Here is a 21022-nt window from a genome sequence, read left to right as displayed (position 1 = left end):
TGTGAGACTGTTCCCACATGGTTGCAGTATATGACTGTCACTGTATTTTAACATACTTTCATTTGATAGCAACTATGAGATGGTGAGGTGAAATCATCAGAACTCTGCATTTTGAAAAGGGAATGTTAAAATAGGAAAACAACTTGAAATGATACTTCCTAGACTTTCTGTACCCAAGCAATGAATGAGCATCTTGTACTTTTCATCATTTTTATTTCACAATCTTCACCAATTGGGATGCGATTTGTCACACTGTGCAAACATTTTCTCAGCCTCACACAATCTCTGCAAACCCCGTTACATAAAATAGCACATAGGGCCGTAAATACTTAGCTTTTTTGTTATGGCCTATCAAAGGAGCTCTTTTCTACGGCCCTCTCACTATTTGATTGAAGTAGGGGACTTGTTCTGTCCTCTCCTTGCCCTTTGAAATACCCTAGTGTAAAGGAGTACGGGAGCTGGCCAAGTAAATACACTGAAGTGAGCTGAACTGAAGTGATTAATCCTCTAAAATGGCGCTGAAGAACAGTGTACACAGAAAGTGCAGACAACTAAATTAGACCACTGAGCTAAAGACAGAGGTCTCTGGACTCCCTGGGGCCTAGTGGCACCAACATCCACTCACTGCAGACATGATATAATGCAGATATTTGTTATAATGCACAATATTTAGCACAAGCTTCAGTCATCTCTATTTGCAGTCCGTGTCATCGAAGTAATGACAGAAGTAATAGGAAAACAAACATTGTGATCTGTGGTGAAGTCAGAGTAGAGACTGTCACTGTATAGGAACATATTTTATCCTTGTAAAAAACGACTGATTAGGTTCAATACTTCCATAGAAGGCACAGAAGAAGGCACAGTTTGTTTTCCACCCCAATAGCACAAGACAAAGCACCTGAACACATTGGAGCACATGAACATCCATATATTAATGGAACCAACTTATCATCTTTTAATCAGATCTCGGGGAGCTTCCCAGAGTCGAGAACACTTGACCTAATGTGCTTTCAGATAGATACCTTGTATGAATTAAAGGTCCATGGTTATCAAACCTGCAATATTTCTTAGCTCCTGCGTTTTACGGGCGAATTGACAGAGACAAATGCTACCCAAAGTCCTTTGGGGCGAGAATCCATCAAATACAAGCAGCATGTGAACCAAGAGAACTCCAGCGTTCTTTAGTCAATGAGGCTTAAGTGGCTTTGAACACAGGGTGATGTTAAATCAGTCATACCTCTTGTGCAAGTCAACATTCTGTGATGTCACCTGTGGTGTGGGGTACTGCCACCAGCAGGGTATTTTAGAGGGCTGAGGCATGGCAAGAAAAACACAGGGCATCTAGGCAAGACAGCGTTGCTCTGAAGACATCTTTCTGGGCACAAAAAAATAGCTTCTCAAGGAGGTCACTAGCAAATTGAGTGTCAAATTTTGATGTGAATCAATGGATAGACAGACATAGGCAGTCATTTTTATTTATAGGTTAAAATCTCTCTCTTGGGAAGGACCAGCAAACATGCTCTGCGACACTAACTTCTCCACCTTGACTGTATCCAGCAATCCTTCAGTCTTAATCAGGCTACTTGCTATGACTGCCAGTTTACAACAGTCCTAATTCTAGCAATGGTTATCCACCGCTAGATGCAGATTCACTACATATTTTTATAATAGAAACCTAGGGCTAAGACCAGGTTAGTTCCAACAACAGCCGCACATACTTTCGGTTAGATGTTTACCTTGTCATAAATGTGTATGAGCTTAGCCCTTGATGCTTATACTTTTAAAGAGATTCAAACACCTCCCTCTGCAACTGGATCTTGCACTTCCTGACGGGCTGCCCCCAGGTGGTAAGGGTAGGTAACAACACATCCGCCACGCTGATCCTCAACACAGGGGTTCGAGTCATGCATGGCCGTGCAGTCATGAGTGAACAGGAGGTACAGGAGGGGGCTGAGCATGCACCTCCTGTACTCCCTGTTCACTCATGACTGCACGGCCATGCATGACTCCAACACCATCATTCAATTTGCCGATGACACATCAGTGGTAGGCCCGATCACCGACAACAACTAGACAGCTTATAGGGAGGAGGTCAGAGACCTGGCCATGTGGTGCAAGGACAACAACCTCTCCCTCAATGTGATCAAGACAAAGGAGATGATTGTGCACGCCCCCATTCTCATCGACAGGGCTGTAGTGGAGCAGGTTGACAGCTTCAAGTTCCTTGGTGTCCACAACTAACATGGTCCAAGCACACCATGACAGTTGTGAAGCGGTCACGACAAAACCTATTCCCCCCTCAGGAGACTGAAAAGATTTGTCATGGGTCCTCAGATCCTCAGATCTTCAAAAGGTTTTACAGCTGCACCATTGGTTGCATCACTGCCTGATATAGCAACTGCTCGGCCACCTACCGCAAGGCACTATAGAGGGCAGAGCGAACGGCCCAGTACATCACTGGGGCCAAGCTTCCTGCCATCCAGGACCTCTATACCACGTGGTGTCAGAGGAAGGCCCTAAATATTGTCAAACACTCCAGCCACCCTAGTCATGGACTGTTCTCTCTGCTACCACAAGGCAAGTGGTGCCGGAGCGCCAAGTCTAGGTCCAAGAGGCTTCTAAACAGCTACCCCACAAGCCATAAGACTCCTGAACATCTAGTCAAATGGCTACCCAGATTATTTGCATTGCCCCCCCCCCCCTCTCCACACCACTGCCATTCTCTGTTGTCATCTATGCATAGTCACTTTAATTAACTCTATCGACATGTACATACTACCTCAAATAACCGGTGCCCCCGCACATTGACTCTGTACCGGCACCCCCCTGTATATATTGTTATTTTTTAATGCTGCTCTTTAACCTTTTATAACTAGGGGGCTGTATTTTCATTTTTGGATAAAAATGTTCCCGTTTTAAACAGGATATTTTGTCACTACAAGATGCTTGACTATGCATATAATTGACAGCTTTGGATAGAAAACACTCTGACGTTTCCAAAACTGCAAAGATATTACAACAGAACTGATGTTACAGGCGAAACCCAGATAAAAATCCAATCAGGAAGTGCCGCATTTTTTGAAACCGCCTCATGCCAATGACTCCTTATATGGCTGTGAATGAGCTACGAATGAGCTTACGTTTTCTACGTATTCCCCAAGGGGTCTACAGCATTGTGACGTCTTTTTTACACATTTATGTTGAAGAATAGCCATAAGGGACCACATTTAGCAAGTGGTCACATGGTGGCTCCCGCAGAAAATCTTGCATAAAGTATACAAGTAGCCATTTTTCCAATCGCTTCTTATGAGAAACCAATTGCCCCGACGGATATATTATCAAATTGTTATGTGAAAAACACCTTGAGGATTGATTCTAAACGACGTTTGCCATGTTTCTGTCGATATTATGGAGCTAATTTTGAAAAAAGTTTGGCGTTGTAGTGACCGCATTTTCCGGTCAATTTCTCAGTCAAACGTGACGAACAAACGGGAGCTATTTCGCCAAAAAATATATATATTTTTGGAAAAAAGGAACATTTGCTATCTAACTGGGAGTCTCCTGAGTGAAAACATCTGAAGTTCTTCAAAGGTAAATGATTTAATTTGATTGCTTTTCTTAATATTCGTGAAAATGTTGCCTGATGCTAGCAGAGCCTAGCCATAGCATTATGCCATGATAAACTTACAAAAATGCTTGTCTAGCGTTGGCTGTAAAGCATATTTAAAAAGAAAAAAAAGAGATGACAGTGTGATTAACAAAAGGCTAAGCTGTGTCTCAATATATTTCATTTGTGATTTTCATGAAAAGGAACATTTTCTAGGAAGATTTATGTCCGCTGCGTTATGCTAATTAGTTTGAGGCTACGTTACGCTCCCGCATGCGGAATGGGTAGTATCAAGAAGTTTTTTAATTACATGTTACTTTTATCTCTTATTCTTATCCGTATTTTTTGAAACTGCAATGTTCGTAATGGGCTCGTAAGTAAGCATTTCACTGTAAGTACCTGTTGTATTCGACGCATGTGACTAATAAAATTTGATTTGAAAAATGTATTTGGTGTGTATATTGGCTTTATCATCTGAGATGGACATCCTCTCCGCATCTCAAGCTCTTTCAAGTTAAGAGTGATAAATGAACATATACATCAACATAAAACATTTTAGTGATGTGCAAATAAATATACTTCGATGTGTAAAGATAGTATCGAAATCCAACTGGAAATCCCGCTACAATGAACTAACGTAGGGTGATTCAGTTTGCATTTTGAGGCTAGTGAGGTGCTTTTGTCCTCATAAATTTATCTCCTGTGTTTATAATTCCTACGTATCAATTCACCCACTTTAACTGTAAGTGGGCGCTGGGCAAGCCAGTTGGGGTGTGGAAGCCCAACGAACCGGCAGGAGCGTGAGAGCCTGGCGAGCCGGCTGAGGCATGGAAGCCTAAAAATCTGGCTGAGGCAAGATGCCTGTCGATCCCGCTGCAGAAAAGGAACCCGGAGATCTGGTGGAGTGTGGCGTGGGATGGGAAGCCGCCGAGGCAAGGAAACCTCTCGAGCCAGCCAGGGAATGAAAGTCCGACAGGCTGGCTTAGGCACCCCTGGTTCCATTGGCGACCAACAAAACAAAACAAAAAACAAACAAGAAAAACTCCTGGTCCAGCTGGGCGAACAAGAACTGACGACCCGGCTGAGGCCCGACGTGGGATGGGCGCCATCTGAGCCAAACGGGGAAAGGAAACCTCTCGAGCCAGCATGGAAGCCCGGCGAGCTGGCTAGGCGTCCCCGGTTCCATCGATGGCGACCCAGAGCCGATGCCACCATTCCACCCAGAACGCCAGTACTCCCCGATGCTTCGTATGTTGGCTTCTGTATTCTGTCATGTGATGACGCTGGAGAGACGAAGCAGGTACGGGGAGTAAAACATTTCATATAGAACGAACATGGAACGAGACAGTAACAACACCAGCAAACAGATAACACAGGCAAAAAACAATCAATACAGACGCGGGGAGACTGAGAAATATAGGGGGAGTAATAACAGGTGATGAGTGAGTCCAATATTGCTGATGCGCGTGATGAGGCAAGTGTGTGTTTTTTAAAATTATTTTACCTTTATTTAACCAGGCAAGTCAGTTAAGAACAAATTCTTATTTTCAATGACAGTGGGTTAACTGCCTGTTCAGGGGCAGAACGACAGATTTGTACCTTGTCAGCTCGGGGGTTTGAACTCGCAACCTTCCGGTTACTAGTCCAACGCTCTAACCACTAGGCTACCCTGCCGCCCCGTGTAATGGATGATAGGAGTGTGTGATGCAGGGCAGCCTGGCTTTGAATCTAAATGGATGTATACTAAATACCCTGCCCTGTAACCAATGGTAACCAAAAATAATACCAAGGGTGCTATCAGATATGAATCTGATTTTTTACTTTGATACTATCGGATCCTCTGTAAAGAACAAAACCCTCTCAGTGTATAGGATCTTTAAACTACAAATTCTCTACAGAAAGAAACTCCTCTTCAATCATTTTAGTTGCCTTCTGAGTGGCATTAAAAAAAATGTGTTTTTGTCTTCTCCCACAATTGACTGGATTCCTGATCAGACTATAGTCTCTGTTGGTTAACATCGACTTTGAATGATTGTAAAATTGGGACAACTCACTTCTCGACCAAGTGAGTGACTAAGAGCGAAAGCCTGCTGCATGTGGGGAGGCCGAAACAGCTCTTCACCAGTGGACTTTAATGTGACACTGACAGACAAATTACATGTGCTGTACAAAGGATTAAATACATCTAATGTGAACTGATTCTTTAAGAAAATAATAAAATGACAAATCCCCTGTACCAACATGGGTAACATAATTAAGACGATAAATTCATTGTAGGGATGTAATGATTCATCGATACGGATCAGTGCCTGGTTAAAATGATTAAGATACGAGTGCATCAGTCTGTGGGAGACCAAACTGATCCAAATTTAGCATGCATGCATCGGTCAGAATACCAATTTAAATGTTAGGAATCGCTGATCCACTTAAGTTTTTTACTCATATTGTTTAATTCTGAAAATCTGTTGTGACTGAATTGATGTGTCCTCTCCTTCAGTTCAGTAGCCTATCAAACTTGATGCATGTAACTGAGTATGACTGCCTCATCATAAGCACTCTGTTACATTGCATCGGATGTCATTCATTTGAATGGGGACCATCCAGAACGGAGTGGAAACCCAACACCCCCTTACAGTAGGAAGGCTCTGGTGTGGGCTGGACGCCGGATACTTTGAATATCTTCCAAACTCTCCAGTCAGAGTCCGTCAAAGAAAATAAAGTCACCAAACCACAGAAGATGAAAATGTGGTTTTTGAAGATGGGTTTATGGGATAGCTAGCAACTTGCAAACAATTACCCATTACGTAAGTGCTATTTTAATAATACAAGTATGTTAAAAAAACACACACATTGGTTGTTAATTATTATTAACTTATTATTCTTTGACTGTTGCCTCCTGTTTTAGTTTATTGTGATGGTTATGATGTTTGTTTTTGATAATAATTATTAGGTGGAGGTCGCTAGCTACAGTACAGCCAAAGCAAAGCTTTTAGCTAGCTAGCTGCTCTGTAATATAGCTTGACTTGCTAGAAAGTTATACAAACAAGTTGAGGAAAAAATAACTAAACAAAACATGTTTTATTATCAACAGAAACAACGAATAAAAAGATCATATTTTGTAAATGCGATCTCCTCCATTTTGTCTTACGTTGTGAAACGCTATTCTGTACTGTACATCCAGTAGCGGACCGAGCTTGCATGAAGTTGACGTACGGCGTAATGAAATATGTCACAATGTAAATGGGTCATGCAGAGTGCACGAGACACAGCTTCTTGCGCCAACGAGAGGTAGGCCGATCCCTGTTCTAATAGGCTATTTATTCATCTGGCACCTTCAGCATTCAGATGCTTGTAAAATGGCTTTCACAATAGCCTACAAGAGTGGACGCAACTCACATCCAACTGCTGATTGCGGTTTTTTAATCATTCAGATTTGATTTAGAGTTCAAGTTCACCATAAGAAATAGTTTTGGTAGAGAACCTCTTTGTGAAATTCCAAACGGTCTAAACCATTCGCTTTCGAGACGGGGATAAACATTTCTAAATGTAAATATTGACATTGTACTAGCTCAAAATATCTTAAATCTGCAAAGTTAACTAGTGGGTGATAGAGATTTCAGATAAATGGTGGAGTGACAAAAAGCATAAATTTCTTCCCACCCCTAATCTGATAGGGGGGTGGTACTGTAGATGCACAGTTTGCCCAATGGCTCAGCTCAGGTGCCTATACACACCATTGACACCGCTCACTCACACACACACACACACACACACACACACACACACACACACACACACACACACACACACACACACACACACACACACACACACACACACACGCACACGCACACGCACACGCACACGCACACGCACACACGCACACACACACACACATACAGCCACTCATCTCAGACAGATCCAGCCCAGAGAGGCTCAGCTCCTGAGCTCCTATCAGCTGCAGATATGATTTTAAAATGGAAAATGAACGTGTTCATGCAACAACAAAAAAGGTCATCGCATCAATTCGTTCCCCTAATCAAACCAAATTGCACCGAATCGTTTCAAACTCAAAATTTATCGTTCCTGTATCGGATTGGTGCCCATGCATCTAAATGCGTATTGAAACATTCATGAAAGGAAAGATGCACATCCCTAATGAAATGATATTTGAACAAAGCTAACCATTTTGTATTGTGTACTGTTAGAGTAATTAGTGTGATCACAAACACTTGCAGGTTGCCTACTTTCTGGACTGTTCAGGAGGTTGGATGCTGGTGTAATGATAGATAAATCAAATCAAATTTTATTTGTCACATACACATGGTTAGCAGATGTTAATGCGAGTGTAGCGAAATGCTTGTGCATCTAGTTCCGACAATGCAGTAATAACCAACAAGTAATCTAACTAACAATTCCTAAACTACTGTCTTATACACAGTGTAAGGGGATAAAGAATATGTACATAAGGATATATGAATGAGTGATGGTACAGAGCAGCATAGGCAAGATACAGTAGATGGTATCGAGTACAGTATATACATATGAGATGAGTATGTAAACAAAGTGTCATAGTTAAAGTGGCTAGTGATACATGTATTACATAAGGATGCAGTCGATGATATAGAGTACAGTATATACGTATGCATATGAGATGAATAATGTAGGGTAAGTAACATTATATAAGGTAGCATTGTTTAAAGTGGCTAGTGATATATTTACATCATTTCCCATCAATTCCCATTATTAAAGTGGCTGGAGTTGAGTCAGTGTCAGTGTGTTGGCAGCAGCCACTCAATGTTAGTGGTGGCTGTTTAACAGTCTGATGGCCTTGAGATAGAAGCTGTTAGGCTTGGCCGGTATACTGTATATCGGGCATTTTTTTAAATAGCCAAGGAATGGTTTTTCAATACCGTAAATACCGTTGAAACCAAGTTTTTCAATAAATTGTCATATTTGTGGCTACTTCTTAAGTAAATACCTGCAGTCAAGTTGTGCAATACCTTAGGAGATAAAGCAGATCATGTTCTTCATTTCACCTGTCACATTATTTTACATTATGAAGCTTACCATAGTTCCCCAGAACAGTTTTGTCAGTCACGTGTTTGTTAGTAAATAGCACAATGGGAGAAAGCGGGAGCAAGTCCAGCTTTGTATTGTCAGGGGTCTCGTTTTATATTGAGAGTCAATTGTGTTTAAAAACAAAACTCAAATAGAAAGATCAGGGATGTGCAACTATTCGGCAGAAAATAGCTTAATTTTCATCAGATGACAACAGAAGTGCATCACTATTTGGCTGGCAGCCACACAAATAAATGAGCTTACAATGAAAAGCAAGGTATTTTTTTTGCAAAAACAATGCATGGCCATCATATTTCTAATGTTTAGCATAGAAAGAATGTAGCCGTCTACATTTCCTAATGTTTTGTTTAAAGATAATATTTCATTTTTACCTGAGAAAAGTAGGCTGGCTACACCCAGAAAAGTAGCGGAGAAAAGTAACTACGTATCAGTAAGAGCGCTGTCTTTTCATGGAATGCCCGTTCATGAATTCTTATCCGAGTGGAGAAGTGCAACAGAAGCACAACATTTGACTGATGTTGAGCAGAAATTACAAGAAGCATTTTAGATCTTCTCTTCCAAAACGCAGCAAGAGATTTATTCATTCTCAAAAAAAATCCTGTGTGAAAAACACAGATTTCTGCATTAACGTGACCCCTAAGTTGAACTTTCTAGTTATCTAAGCAAGAGGCTGAACCAATAAGGTGACAAGGCATCGTATAGTGTTTACTTTCTGCTCTGTTTGAGGAGTCAAAGCCCTTTGGATGAGTTATTTGTACAGTTGCCACTGCTTGATTTTGTTGCGTTTTTTCTCCTCAATGTTCTCGGCCCTTCTGCGCCTCCCCCTCTTCTCCAAGCAGAACAGGCAGGCCCATTTTCCCAGCAACTTCAGACAGACACAGTCTGTACACATGCTGCTTCAGAACCAGTACTGTTCTTCCTTCAGACAAGCATGTGTCAAAACTTTCTTCATTTGCACAATGTCCCCAGCTCACATTCGCTTGTAAATGTCCAAATTCCCCCAAAATGATATTGGTTAGCTACTACCTATATATGCATAACTTTAGGAGCTTGATTTCCTGTCTTTGCAATTCATTTATTTTCATTTGCGCTTGTTAGCATATTTAGCTAGCAAACTCCATGGAAATTCGCTATTACATGTGCTAATTCTGATGGCTTTCTCATAATCGACACTCAATGGGATTTTTCAGGCTTTTTTTGGCACCCCCTTGTGTACTAAGCCGGTAATACCGTAAATCCTGGGATGAGAGAAGGACGGTATGATGATATAAAAACCTGATAGATATGTTAATATGCACAGTGATTTTGACACATCACCAGGCTGAAGGGAGCTCAGGGAATTCTGGGAAGCTGAGAGAAAGTTTGAGGACAGAGAAAGCAAACTAGGCCTAAGCCAAATAAATGCCTAACTGTCAAGCAAAAAACTGCCCCAGTAACCTCTAAAATGCCTTTAGAGTAGACATCCATCCAGGTGAGAGCACCAACACGAAGATCGGCCAGCCTAGTCAAAAATAATGTCATCTTCACAATAACAACTACACAACGTGCACAGCCTTCAACGGCTTCAACTCCAGTTCAGCATGTGACACAAACAGAAGGCTCTCAGATGGTTCAATCTCAATGACGCAGAAATGTCTCAACTGTCGGCGAAACTTCAAATTGGGGAGATGTCCAACCGAACACCCCCATCCCCCCACTACGCTACCCCTATCTTCAACCTCATTCTCCAAAACAAAATGGGACAGGGAGATAATGACGAAGCTGGCAGCCGCACATCTTTTCAAACTGTAACCGCATCATGGGTGAAAATGAAATTGATTTGAAAATCCTGGCTCTGCCAGGGCAGAAGCAGAGAGGATTATGTGGTGATTGTACTAATGCTGTCTGTCCCTGGTCTCCCCGGCTTTGAATCAGGTCACTACCCCATCAGAGCAGCACTGGACAGCACTGTGAGAGATGCTAAAAGCCCTTGGGAGGCTCTAAACTGTAAAAAACCTGCACTCAGTTGGATGACTTGTTGAGAGATAGCGGTCCTTCGCTTCGGGGGGGTAGCACGGTTTTTCTCCCTATGTTCCAGACAATGTTTTTTCCTATTTAAAATGTGACAATGCTTGTGATATGGTTGCGGCATGTATAAGCATAGTAATAGTTGCAAAACATTAGGTAACACTAATAGTACCAAAAAAGTTTAACTTGACCCCATTTGTTATTTAAGATAAATATTTCTACAATAGGATCTTGAAATAACAGGAACACAAAAACCATTTCACCTATTCAAAGTAATTGAATTCACATTTTTCAAATCAGGACACAAGAGCCATTCATGTCTCATAACGGAATTATGTAAATGTGTTCAGATTTGGTTTATTTTCTATCATCTATGCCATCTATGGCACGCAGTGATGTCCTCTGTGGGTCACTTGCCAAAGATTCCTGGTAGAGTGTTAAGCCCCTATGAACATTACAGTACTGGAGACGAACACTTACAGTAAGTGCCCTCCTTCCAAGTATGCTAACAAACTACTTATCAATAACTGCTCTTCCAAATTGAAAATCCATGTTTGGAGTCAATGACTTGGCAATTGTTAGAGGTAATGGGTGATTTATATGGTCATAATAACACAACCACATTATTCTTAATAGATTTAGTGGATCTTTTGGACTTGAAAATATGTGTCTAAGAAAAGTGACCCAAACAGAGAACAGACAGGATAACCAGTCTGGTATTTACAGTAAATTATCAATGTGCAGTTCTTAAAGAGAACAATGAAAATGCATTTTCGGTAGTGGAATTATGCAAATGATCATAATCTCTTAACTGTGAGGTTTGGATTTGGATTGGGATCTGTGAGTCAACAGTTAGCGAAGCCATTCATTTTCTGCTGGGATCAATAGCAGCTAGTATTGTAATCAACACTTGAATAATTCTCTGTTGTAAAATCCTTCAACACTCAGAGGCAATCTCTTTGTAAATCCCACCACAAACCAAAAAGTAGATAAACTTCAAATAAAACCGCCTGCCCATTATAATGAGAATTGACGACATTCCAACACTTATACTGGAGAGGTTTGGGTGTGTTTCAGTAGCTTTGAAAACAAATACTATTAAATGAGCTGAAAAGTGTTCCATCCTTCCATACACTTGAAACTATGCCCCAAATGACATGGAACCAGTATTGAGTAGGCATCATTTATCTGGTTTCATCCTCAAAAGATGGAATGTCTGACATACTGTAGATAGACAATATTCCAGACACTGACACACTTACAGTTGAAGAAGTTGGAAGTTTACATACAGCTTAGCCAAATACATTTAAACTACATTTTTCACAATTCCTGACATTTAATCAGAGTAAATATTCCCTTCCTGTCACTCCCTGACCTTAGAGCCTTTTTATGTCTCTATTTGGTTTGGTCAGGGTGTGATTTGGGGTGGGCATTCTATGTTTTGTCATCTATGATTTTTGTATTTCTGTGTTTTGGCCAGGTATGGTTCTCAATCAGGGACAGCTATCTATCGTTGTGTCTGATTGGGAACCATCCTTAGATAGCCCGTTTTCCCTCCTTTCTTTGTGGGAAGTTGGCTTTGTTTAGGGCACGTGGCCTTTAGCTTCACGGTTTGTTTGTAGTGTTTATTGTTTTTGTCGGCGTCATCCTCATTACTGAGTGGCGTTTCAGGTAATGTTGATATAGGATTTTTTTTTCTGAGGTCTTGGCTGATTTCTTTTAATTTTCCCATGATGTCAAGCAAAGAGGCACTGAGTCTGAAAGTAGGCCTTGAAATACATCCACAGGTACACCTCCAATTGACTCAAATGATGTCAATTAGCCTATCAGTATCTTCTAAAGCCATGAAATAATTTTCTGGATTTTTCCAAGTTGTTTAAAGGCACAGTCAACTTAGTGCATGTAAACTTCTGACCCACTGGAATTGTGATACAGTGAATTATAAGTGAAATAATCTGTCTGTAAACAAATGTTGGAAAAATTACTTGTGTCATGCACAAAGTAGATGTCCTAACCGATTGGCCAAAACTAAATTTGTGGAGTGGTTTTAAAACGATATTTAATGACTCCAACCTAAGTGTATGTCAACTTCTGCACAACTATACAGCAGAGAAGAAAAATCTTGTTTTGACAACAAATGTTACAGGAAAATTTCAAATAAAATGAGATTTCCTTCAAACGTGAGCTGAACTATAAGGAGATAGTAATTCCCTAGATAACATTGCACCATCCTTTCAAGGCCACATTAGCCATCAAACCACAATGTATTCCAGTCTGATCCTGATCCGATGCATAGGGGGCCATATTAAAGATATTGTTTGGGATTCTAAAAACAACAAAACAGCCAGCCTGCCACATTTTGGTATACAACTGAGGGATGAGGCTGGTGAAATGTAACCTTTTTATATGTACATCTGAATAATTGAAATGGCCATTATAAGGATTCCCAGATCCCAAATTGTAGCTTTAAAATGCTACACAGGGCCTGCTATGTCGCTATATCTCTATGAGAACCTGCTTCCCAGGTCTGATATCTGAACCTAGCAGGTTTCAAACGCACTGAGCCTTTCATACTTTAATTGAAAAGGGATATTCGGGTGTCTGACATCCGGGCCTAAGGGCAAAACACAAGCCCGCGATGATCTCCACCCAAATACCACGAAAGGGAGCGGATATTGTCAAATCAATGATAATTGACCCGGAGGAGAGCAATCCCGGTGTCTGTGTCATTAATGCTTTAATAAGCAATTGTCAATTTTCTGTGCTTCTCCGAAATCAGAACGCACCCTGCAGGCCATGGACTGCCAACTAGTGAAAAAGCAATTAAAAAGTAAAGCATTGTGACACAGAAATGCTGCAAAGGGATACAAAATAACTTTGAGATCCAGCCGTGATTCACTGTGACTGAGAAGGATTCATTTGGGTTGTTGAGGTGGTATCAATCTCGAAGTAGTTCAGAATGTGGGACACTTTCACTGCAATCTAAATGTTTGGGGATGTAACAAGACGTTTGGGATATGAATTTAGTTGAAGCACGCAGAGAAGAAAATGTTCAACTGGTATTAAGTCAAATGTCAGCCAAAGACGTCAATAAAACGTAATCAGCATGATTCTAAGCCACAGTGGACTTCTACAGTACTTAATCTAAAGTATGCGTCAACATAGACTGCTGTACTAACACATTCATGTCATGTGAATCTCATCTCTTGTATACGAGACTGACTTAAACAATCTTAGGGTTTAACAGATTAACTAGCCAAGGGAATGAGGTTAAAATAACCTTTACAAATCCTTTATTTTAATCAATATCAAAGTGTTGATGCTGAAAAAGGACAATTATTTTGTTAACTTTAATTGCATGTGTTATAAGGCCCTTTTTCTTTGTCAACTTAGGAACATTGTTACTAGCACACCACAGCTACTGTGTAACAAAATTGTTTCTTTAAGGGTTCAGCTCCACCTGTGCCTGTAATGTCATAACTAAGCCGCAGGCATCGGTAATGGAGTCAAGGCTATATTATTTCTCTAGGCCACGGATATCCCAACAGCACAGCAAAACCAGCTTATGGAATCACATTGGCTACACTTTCTCATGCAACAAATGACTACCCTGGGGCCCCCCCTGAAAGTTATCTCAGTGGCCCTTGTTCTTTTATATATATATTTTTTATATCCGATTTGTCTGTTGAAACTGGGGAGTGAAAAAGGCATGTTGTTCGGTCGGGCTACTGGGCACACAACTGCAGTTTGTTGTGTAGTCATTGATGACTGAGTTAACTGTTAAACTGCAGTTTGTTGTGTAGTCATTGATGACTGAGTTAACTGTTAAAAAGTCAACTTGAAGTCGACTTATGTTCACGAATGCAACTTCAGGAATCATGTTTTAATATTAGGCTCACTGAGTGACACTGTATGGAAGGAAACAACTAGGCACTGAGCAGAACATATATTACTGTACAGACCAGGTGACGGCCAAACTCACTCTTAATTGAAGGAAATGAATGCACTGAGTAAACTGATTGGCTGGATTCTTAAATGGACATCAATTGGTGAGCCTTAGTAAGATTTAAAAGTAACCACTTTGGAATTTGATTGACTTGATGATCAAGTAATTGAATTGATGGAAGTGATTAGTGAGAGGAAATCCAGTAAGTGGATTATAGGTCCTAAACCTGCTGGGCCTGGCTGTGACAACACCAGAGTGATCAGCACACCTTTGATCTACTGGTTAACAATATAGGCTTCCACAGGTTTTGAGATATTCACATTGCAGCACTACTGCATCACCATGAGAGGATCAAGTATATAGTTCTCTAAACTGAAAGTTAAATGTTTGTCACTTTTTTTGTAACTTTCAACAGGTCTTATGTTGCGTCAGATGATGACGTTAATCTGTACAATCCCTCACTCCTTACAGACGACAAGTGCGACAATTAATTCAATGGTAGTGTGATATAAATGTTCAGGTCTAAAGACGCTAGATAATTATTGAATTAATGTCTTCAATATAATATATAATATATATAATCTGATTTGCCATTAGAACATGATGATGTGCTCCGATAGTCTTATGTAGGAGAACATTTACAGTGAATTGATACAATATATTTACAAAAGTATGTGGACATCCTTCAAATGAGTGGATTTGGCTTTCAGCCACATTTTATACAGGTGTATAGAATTGAGCACACAGCCATACAATAGACAAACAATGGCAGTGCAGAAGAGTTCAGTGACTTTCAACGTGGTAGTATCATAGGATGCCACTCTCCTGTCAAATCTCTGCCTTGCGAAAGCTGCCCCGGTCAACTGTAAATGCTGTTAGTGTGAAGTGGAAACGTCGAGGAGAAACACCGACTCAGCCGCGAGGTGGTAGGCCATAAAGGCTGACAGAACGGGACCACCGAGTGCTGAAGCAGGTAGCGCGTAAAAATGGTCTTTCCTCGTTTGCAACACTCACTAACGCATTCCAAACTGAGCAACGTGAACTGTTCATCGGAAGCTTCCTGAAAAAGGTTTCCATGGCCGAGCAGCCGCATACAATTGTAAGATCACCATGCACAATGCCAAGCGTCGGCTGGAGTGTTATAAAGCTTGCTGACATTGGACTCTGGAGCAGTGGAAACACGTTTTCTGGAGTGATGAATCACGCTTCACCATCTGGCAGTCCGATGGACGAATCTGGGTTTGGTAGATGCCAGGAGAACGCTTCCTGTCCTAATTCATGGTGCCAACTGTAAAGTTTGGTGGAGGAGGTTCGGGCTCCTTAGTTCCAGTGAAGGGTAATCTTAACTCCACAGCATACAATGACATTCTAGACAATTCTGTGCATCCAACTTTGTGACAACAGTTTGGGAAAGGCCCTTTCCTGTTTCAGCATGACAATGCCCTTGTGCACACAGCAATGTACATAGAGAAAGAGTCTGAGTTTGGTGTGGAAGAACTTGACTGGCCTGCATAGAGCCCTGACCTCAACCCTGACTGCGAGACTGGCCTAATCGCCCAACATCAGTGCCCGACCTCACTAATGATCTTGTGGCTGAATGGAAGCAAATTCCCGCAGCAATGTTCCAACATCTAGTGGAAAGCCTTCCCAGAAGAGTGGAGCCTGTTATAGCAGCAAAGGGGGGGGCCAACTCCATATTAATGGTAATGGTTTTGGGATTAGATGTTTGACGAGCAGGTGTCCACATACTTTTGGTCATGTAGTATGTGTGTTGATATATATATATATATATATATATATATATTACAGCTTGGCATGCAGAGGCACTGTAAAGCAATACAGCCCAGTAGGGGCGTGTCTGGGTCAATGATTCCCAAACTCCATAGACAACCCCTCTACTGCAGTCAGCGAATATAAAACAATACTCTGTCTCTGTCTGGTGCAATGCATGCACCTCACAATGGGTATAAAACCTAACATTGCTTTATAAAGATCAGATTGCTCTCATTTAACATTACACAAAAATAAAAATTTCATACATAACATCAATGCAAAATTCCTAGCTATTTTTTCAGACATTTCAGTCATTATGGTTGATTCTTAACCATGTAGGCTGTGCCACAAATAAACTCTACATGAGCATAGTTTTCAATTCAGCTATAAAAAAAAATCAGCAGGTGTGTGTGAGGGAGAGTGAGTTAAAGAGAGAAATATTGTTGTTGTGTCTTGCATAATTAGTTTTGTGGAGGGGGAGGGGTAATCATAGCCCCTCACTGACCTGCCAGTCCAAAAACACATGGCTGTGACCACGTGACTAATGACATCTGTGTCCAACAATAACATAATAGCCTTAAATTGACAGCTTGCATTGTCTGGGAGGTGATTAACTATAAGGCTAAATCTACTCCCGACATAATTGGCACAAAGAAAATATGGATTTCATTCACAGTGAAGCGCTTTGGACTTATTTTTCATAACCGGGTAATATGGGCTGTTGTGCAATTCGGAAATCAAACTGCATCGTTATGTATTGTAGGCTACCCCACGCAGCACTTGCCTGTACTCTCCCCCATTGAAAAGAGTAGCCTCCTATAATCTGCCGCTTCCCGGGCATCATTTTGGAGCAATTCTATGACACACTTAACGTTTTCAGTGATTTCCAATAAATACCAGGGCAATGTCGTTTAAATTAGGCTACATCATTATTTTTGCAGTTTTGGGATGATAATGTGACTGTGGCATAGACTATATAATAAACCAGGCTACGGAGCAACATCAAATCGCCTATCAGATCAAAATGAAAATAAGTCTCTTGAAATCCACACTTTCAAAAAATATGCATATTTTTATCACTACATTTCTCATACCCTACTGATGAGTATTTAACTTAGTTGATGTCCTATTTAATGTAAAACACACCATGTGACATTTCAATATTTTCAGTAGCCTGCACATTAGCGAACGTGTCAATTGTATCATTGATCATTTCATTCCATGCTGGTTATATGCTTTGCATACAAAACTCAGCATCACTTGGAGGCTGCGGATGAATGGAAAGTTGGACAGGGACCTTACCTGATAACCGCTGTATCACCCTGACGGATAGTAATGTTGTCGGTCGCTCGCTGCATATCCACACTTCGGACGGGGAACCCTGTAGGAATAAGACACAAGAGTCTGAAAAAAGAAGCCTGCAGTTGCCTCCAACACGGTCTCCTTCCGACCAGCATTTCGAACTGGGCGCGCAGAGATCCCAGAGAAAGTGTTTGGACTTATAAAAGGGAATTGAAGTGGCGCTCCGACCCTTGGCAATAACCTACTCCACGACAAAGTGTGACCAGGGGTTTCTATGATGTTGAGGAAGATAAATACGCGTTGAAACAACGAAAGCAAAATGGCTTGGAGGAAAACATATATTCCGTAAACCCTCTCTGAAAGCTCTGTATTCCACTGTGCTTTCAGCTCCCGCGTAAAGGCTGCGATAGACAGGCAGCAGAGTTCTTTAGAGGTTGGGAGGAAATTCAGTCCTCTCCAGTCACCAGCGCCTCTCACTCTAGAGCTCTCTCTACCCGATTACCCCACCCCCGCTTATACATCGCACTGCTGCCCCCTTCATGAGAGTCTGATGCGCCTTTTTTGGTTGTCACGACAACAGCACCAGCTGAGGTCCCTTTCTACTAGACACAACTGCGGTCGGCAGCTGAGAGGAGAGGAAAGTCATTGGCTATGTGTCTAAGTAAATGCCTCGCTTGTTGTTCTAGGTCCACAGTTAAGACTACATGCCAACATGGTCATGACGTAACCCAAAGAAATTAGAAGGAACATTTAGTTAATTAAATCATATTTATGGGCTTACAGGTTCACATTTTAATTGGTTGATATATATATATATATATATATTTTATTTATTTATATAAAATGTGTGCGGCAGGCTTTTCAGCTGTAAAAACCCACAGTATTGAATGCATTGTGCTGGCTTTCCCTCATACATAGAAATAGAATGATAATTCTATTATAATTCTGTCATTCTATTTCTATGATCCCATATAGCCTATTTCAGGTATTTCAAGATGACTGTAGGGCCACCAGTATAGCCCAGCTATGGAGCTTAATTGCTCAACACTGAAGACCTTGTCGAGCGGTATGCAGTATAGCCAGGTAAGGTAAGGTGACAAGGTGCACAACATCCTTGCTTGTCTAATGTCACCTCAATTCACCTCTGGAGGTTACCATCCTACTGCTGACACCAACAGAACTGAATGCCATATAGGGGTCTGAATGCCAAAAGGCTTCTTAACATATTCTACCCCCCCAAGCCATAAGACTCCTAAACAGCTAATCAAAGGGCTACCCAGACCCCTCTTTTACGCTGCTGCTACTCTCTGTTTATTATCTATGCATAGTCACTTTAACTCTACCTACATGTACATATTACCTTAATTACCTCAACTAACCGGCACATTGACTCTATACCAGTACCCCCTGTTTATACAGTAGCTTCACTGTTGCTTTTTACTGCCTCTGTTTAATGATTTGTTACTTTTCTTTTCTATTTTTTACTTATCTGTTTTTTTACTGAACACTTTTTTTCCCCTTAAACTTATTTAAAGCATTAAGGGCTTGTAAAGTAAGCATTTCACTGTAAGGACTTGATATAGCTTATGTTAGAATTTTTGTTGTTGTCTCAAAATATTATTTACGTGTTCTATTTTGTAAGCTAAAATATTTCTTAAAAGGCTACAGGAACATATTCAACAGTGAAGATTTATTTGGGGGAAGATTACTGTTCAGACATACATTTTCTCTTAATACGCTCATCACATTTAGCTTGGATAAAGTCACTTAAGATGAATGAGCTGATGGGTAGAGTTGTTTATTGTTTATAGGGTCATGCCCAATCTGTCATCATAAAACTGTGTCTAGACACATTGGCTTTGATTTTGACAAGGATGGTAATTATAATCACTTTGGCTGTCACTGGAGCAAGGGCAAGAGATGCAAGGGCATGCCTTCAACTTCATCAGAAATGTAAATGTGCCAACCCCAATGTGCCAACCAATAAGTTTTTTTTTTCTTGCTAATCAGGAAACAGATTTAATAGGCTGTGTCCTTATGTTCAATCACTCCACAGTTTAATGAATTGTTAAGTGAAATCATACAGTATTGCACAATTGATCACAGTGGGAAAAAGAGTCAAAAGCATCAGCATTCACTGCATGGCGTCTTCATCTGCGACATTGAACCTGGGTTTATAACCTGAATAAACACCACTATTTGTTATTATGATTAATGATCAAATGTAATCCTTTGTTGACTGCCAATGTAGCCTACTGCAGGGATCATCAACTAGATTCAGCCGTCTGACAATTTTTTTCTTGAGCGGATGGTCAGGGAGCCGGAACGTAATTATAAATCATTTGTAGACTGCAAATTGACCGCAAGAAGCCCAAACAGATTTCCCAAATTAAAATCAATTGGAGCTGATTTGCTGGTGTTTTTACAGTATTTTATGTCCAACTTTTTAAAAAATGCAAAAAAAAATGACTTGGGGGGCCAAATAAAATCACACGCGGGCCAAATTCAGCCTGCAGGCCACCGATTGGGGAACCCTGGCCTACAGGAACCGTCTGTGGTTCAAATAAATTGTAAAGTATAGCACTAAAACACACTTGGCTTCTCAGTTTTGTCATCAGCAGCATGGTGCAACGAGGCTTCAGTGTGAGATTAGTCCAGAATGGAACTGCATCTGTGAGAGATTGGAGCATATGAGCATAATTAATATGGGACAGTTCATGGAAGTGCTAATATTAGTGCATTAGAGGGTGCATTAAAATGCTTTCCACTGTGGATCATCCTCATGCTCCTTAGAACAAAATGTCAAACTCCATCTTCCATTTCGAAAAGTACCTGAGAAGTTTTTGCCATTTTAGAGACATAATAGTTTGCACACTGCCAAGCTCTATGCATACTAAGGCCCATTGATTTTAAGTATGGATAAACTCTTCTATTCAAATGCTGGGCCAGATTAATTAAGCATGTGAATAAGGCTACAACATTAAAGTAGATCAATAACACATTAATATTAAGATAATTAATGAAACATTAAAGTGACAATTATTTTTGTGATTCACTCACTGTTGACTTTCATGTTCTAGCTTTGCTCTTATACTCCTCGGATAATGATTGATACATATTTTGTACCAGTGCAAAACATTTAACTTAACCTGGTCCTAAATATACCATTTAAACATTATGCTCATTGTCATAGGCCTTCCACTGATACATGGCCAAGATCATTTAGAGCTACACCCCCTCTCTCTTCCTCCCTCAGTCTGTACATTATCCTACTGCATTCGCATTATCCTACTGCAGTACAGTTA

At 40.8% G+C, this 21022-nt stretch overlaps 1 protein-coding gene across 3 annotated transcripts in view; it reads right to left on the bottom strand.

Moving 5' to 3' along the window:
• LOC135552691 (limbic system-associated membrane protein-like) overlaps positions 1–21022 on the bottom strand; it is a 741617-nt gene that overhangs the window by 136134 nt on the left and 584461 nt on the right. For 2 of the 3 annotated variants that reach the window (XM_064984463.1, XM_064984462.1), the window contains exon 2: positions 17718–17796. In XM_064984463.1, coding sequence (XP_064840535.1) covers positions 17718–17796 — 79 coding nt within the window. Of the gene's footprint in view, positions 1–17717; positions 18123–21022 lie in introns of those variants that run through there. The other variant, XM_064984461.1, reaches the window with a different exon arrangement.

Source organism: Oncorhynchus masou, chromosome 13 (genome assembly GCF_036934945.1).
Source record: "Oncorhynchus masou masou isolate Uvic2021 chromosome 13, UVic_Omas_1.1, whole genome shotgun sequence".
NCBI classification, from domain to species: Eukaryota; Metazoa; Chordata; class Actinopteri; order Salmoniformes; family Salmonidae; genus Oncorhynchus; species Oncorhynchus masou.
This window is presented reverse-complemented; position numbering and strand designations above follow the sequence as displayed.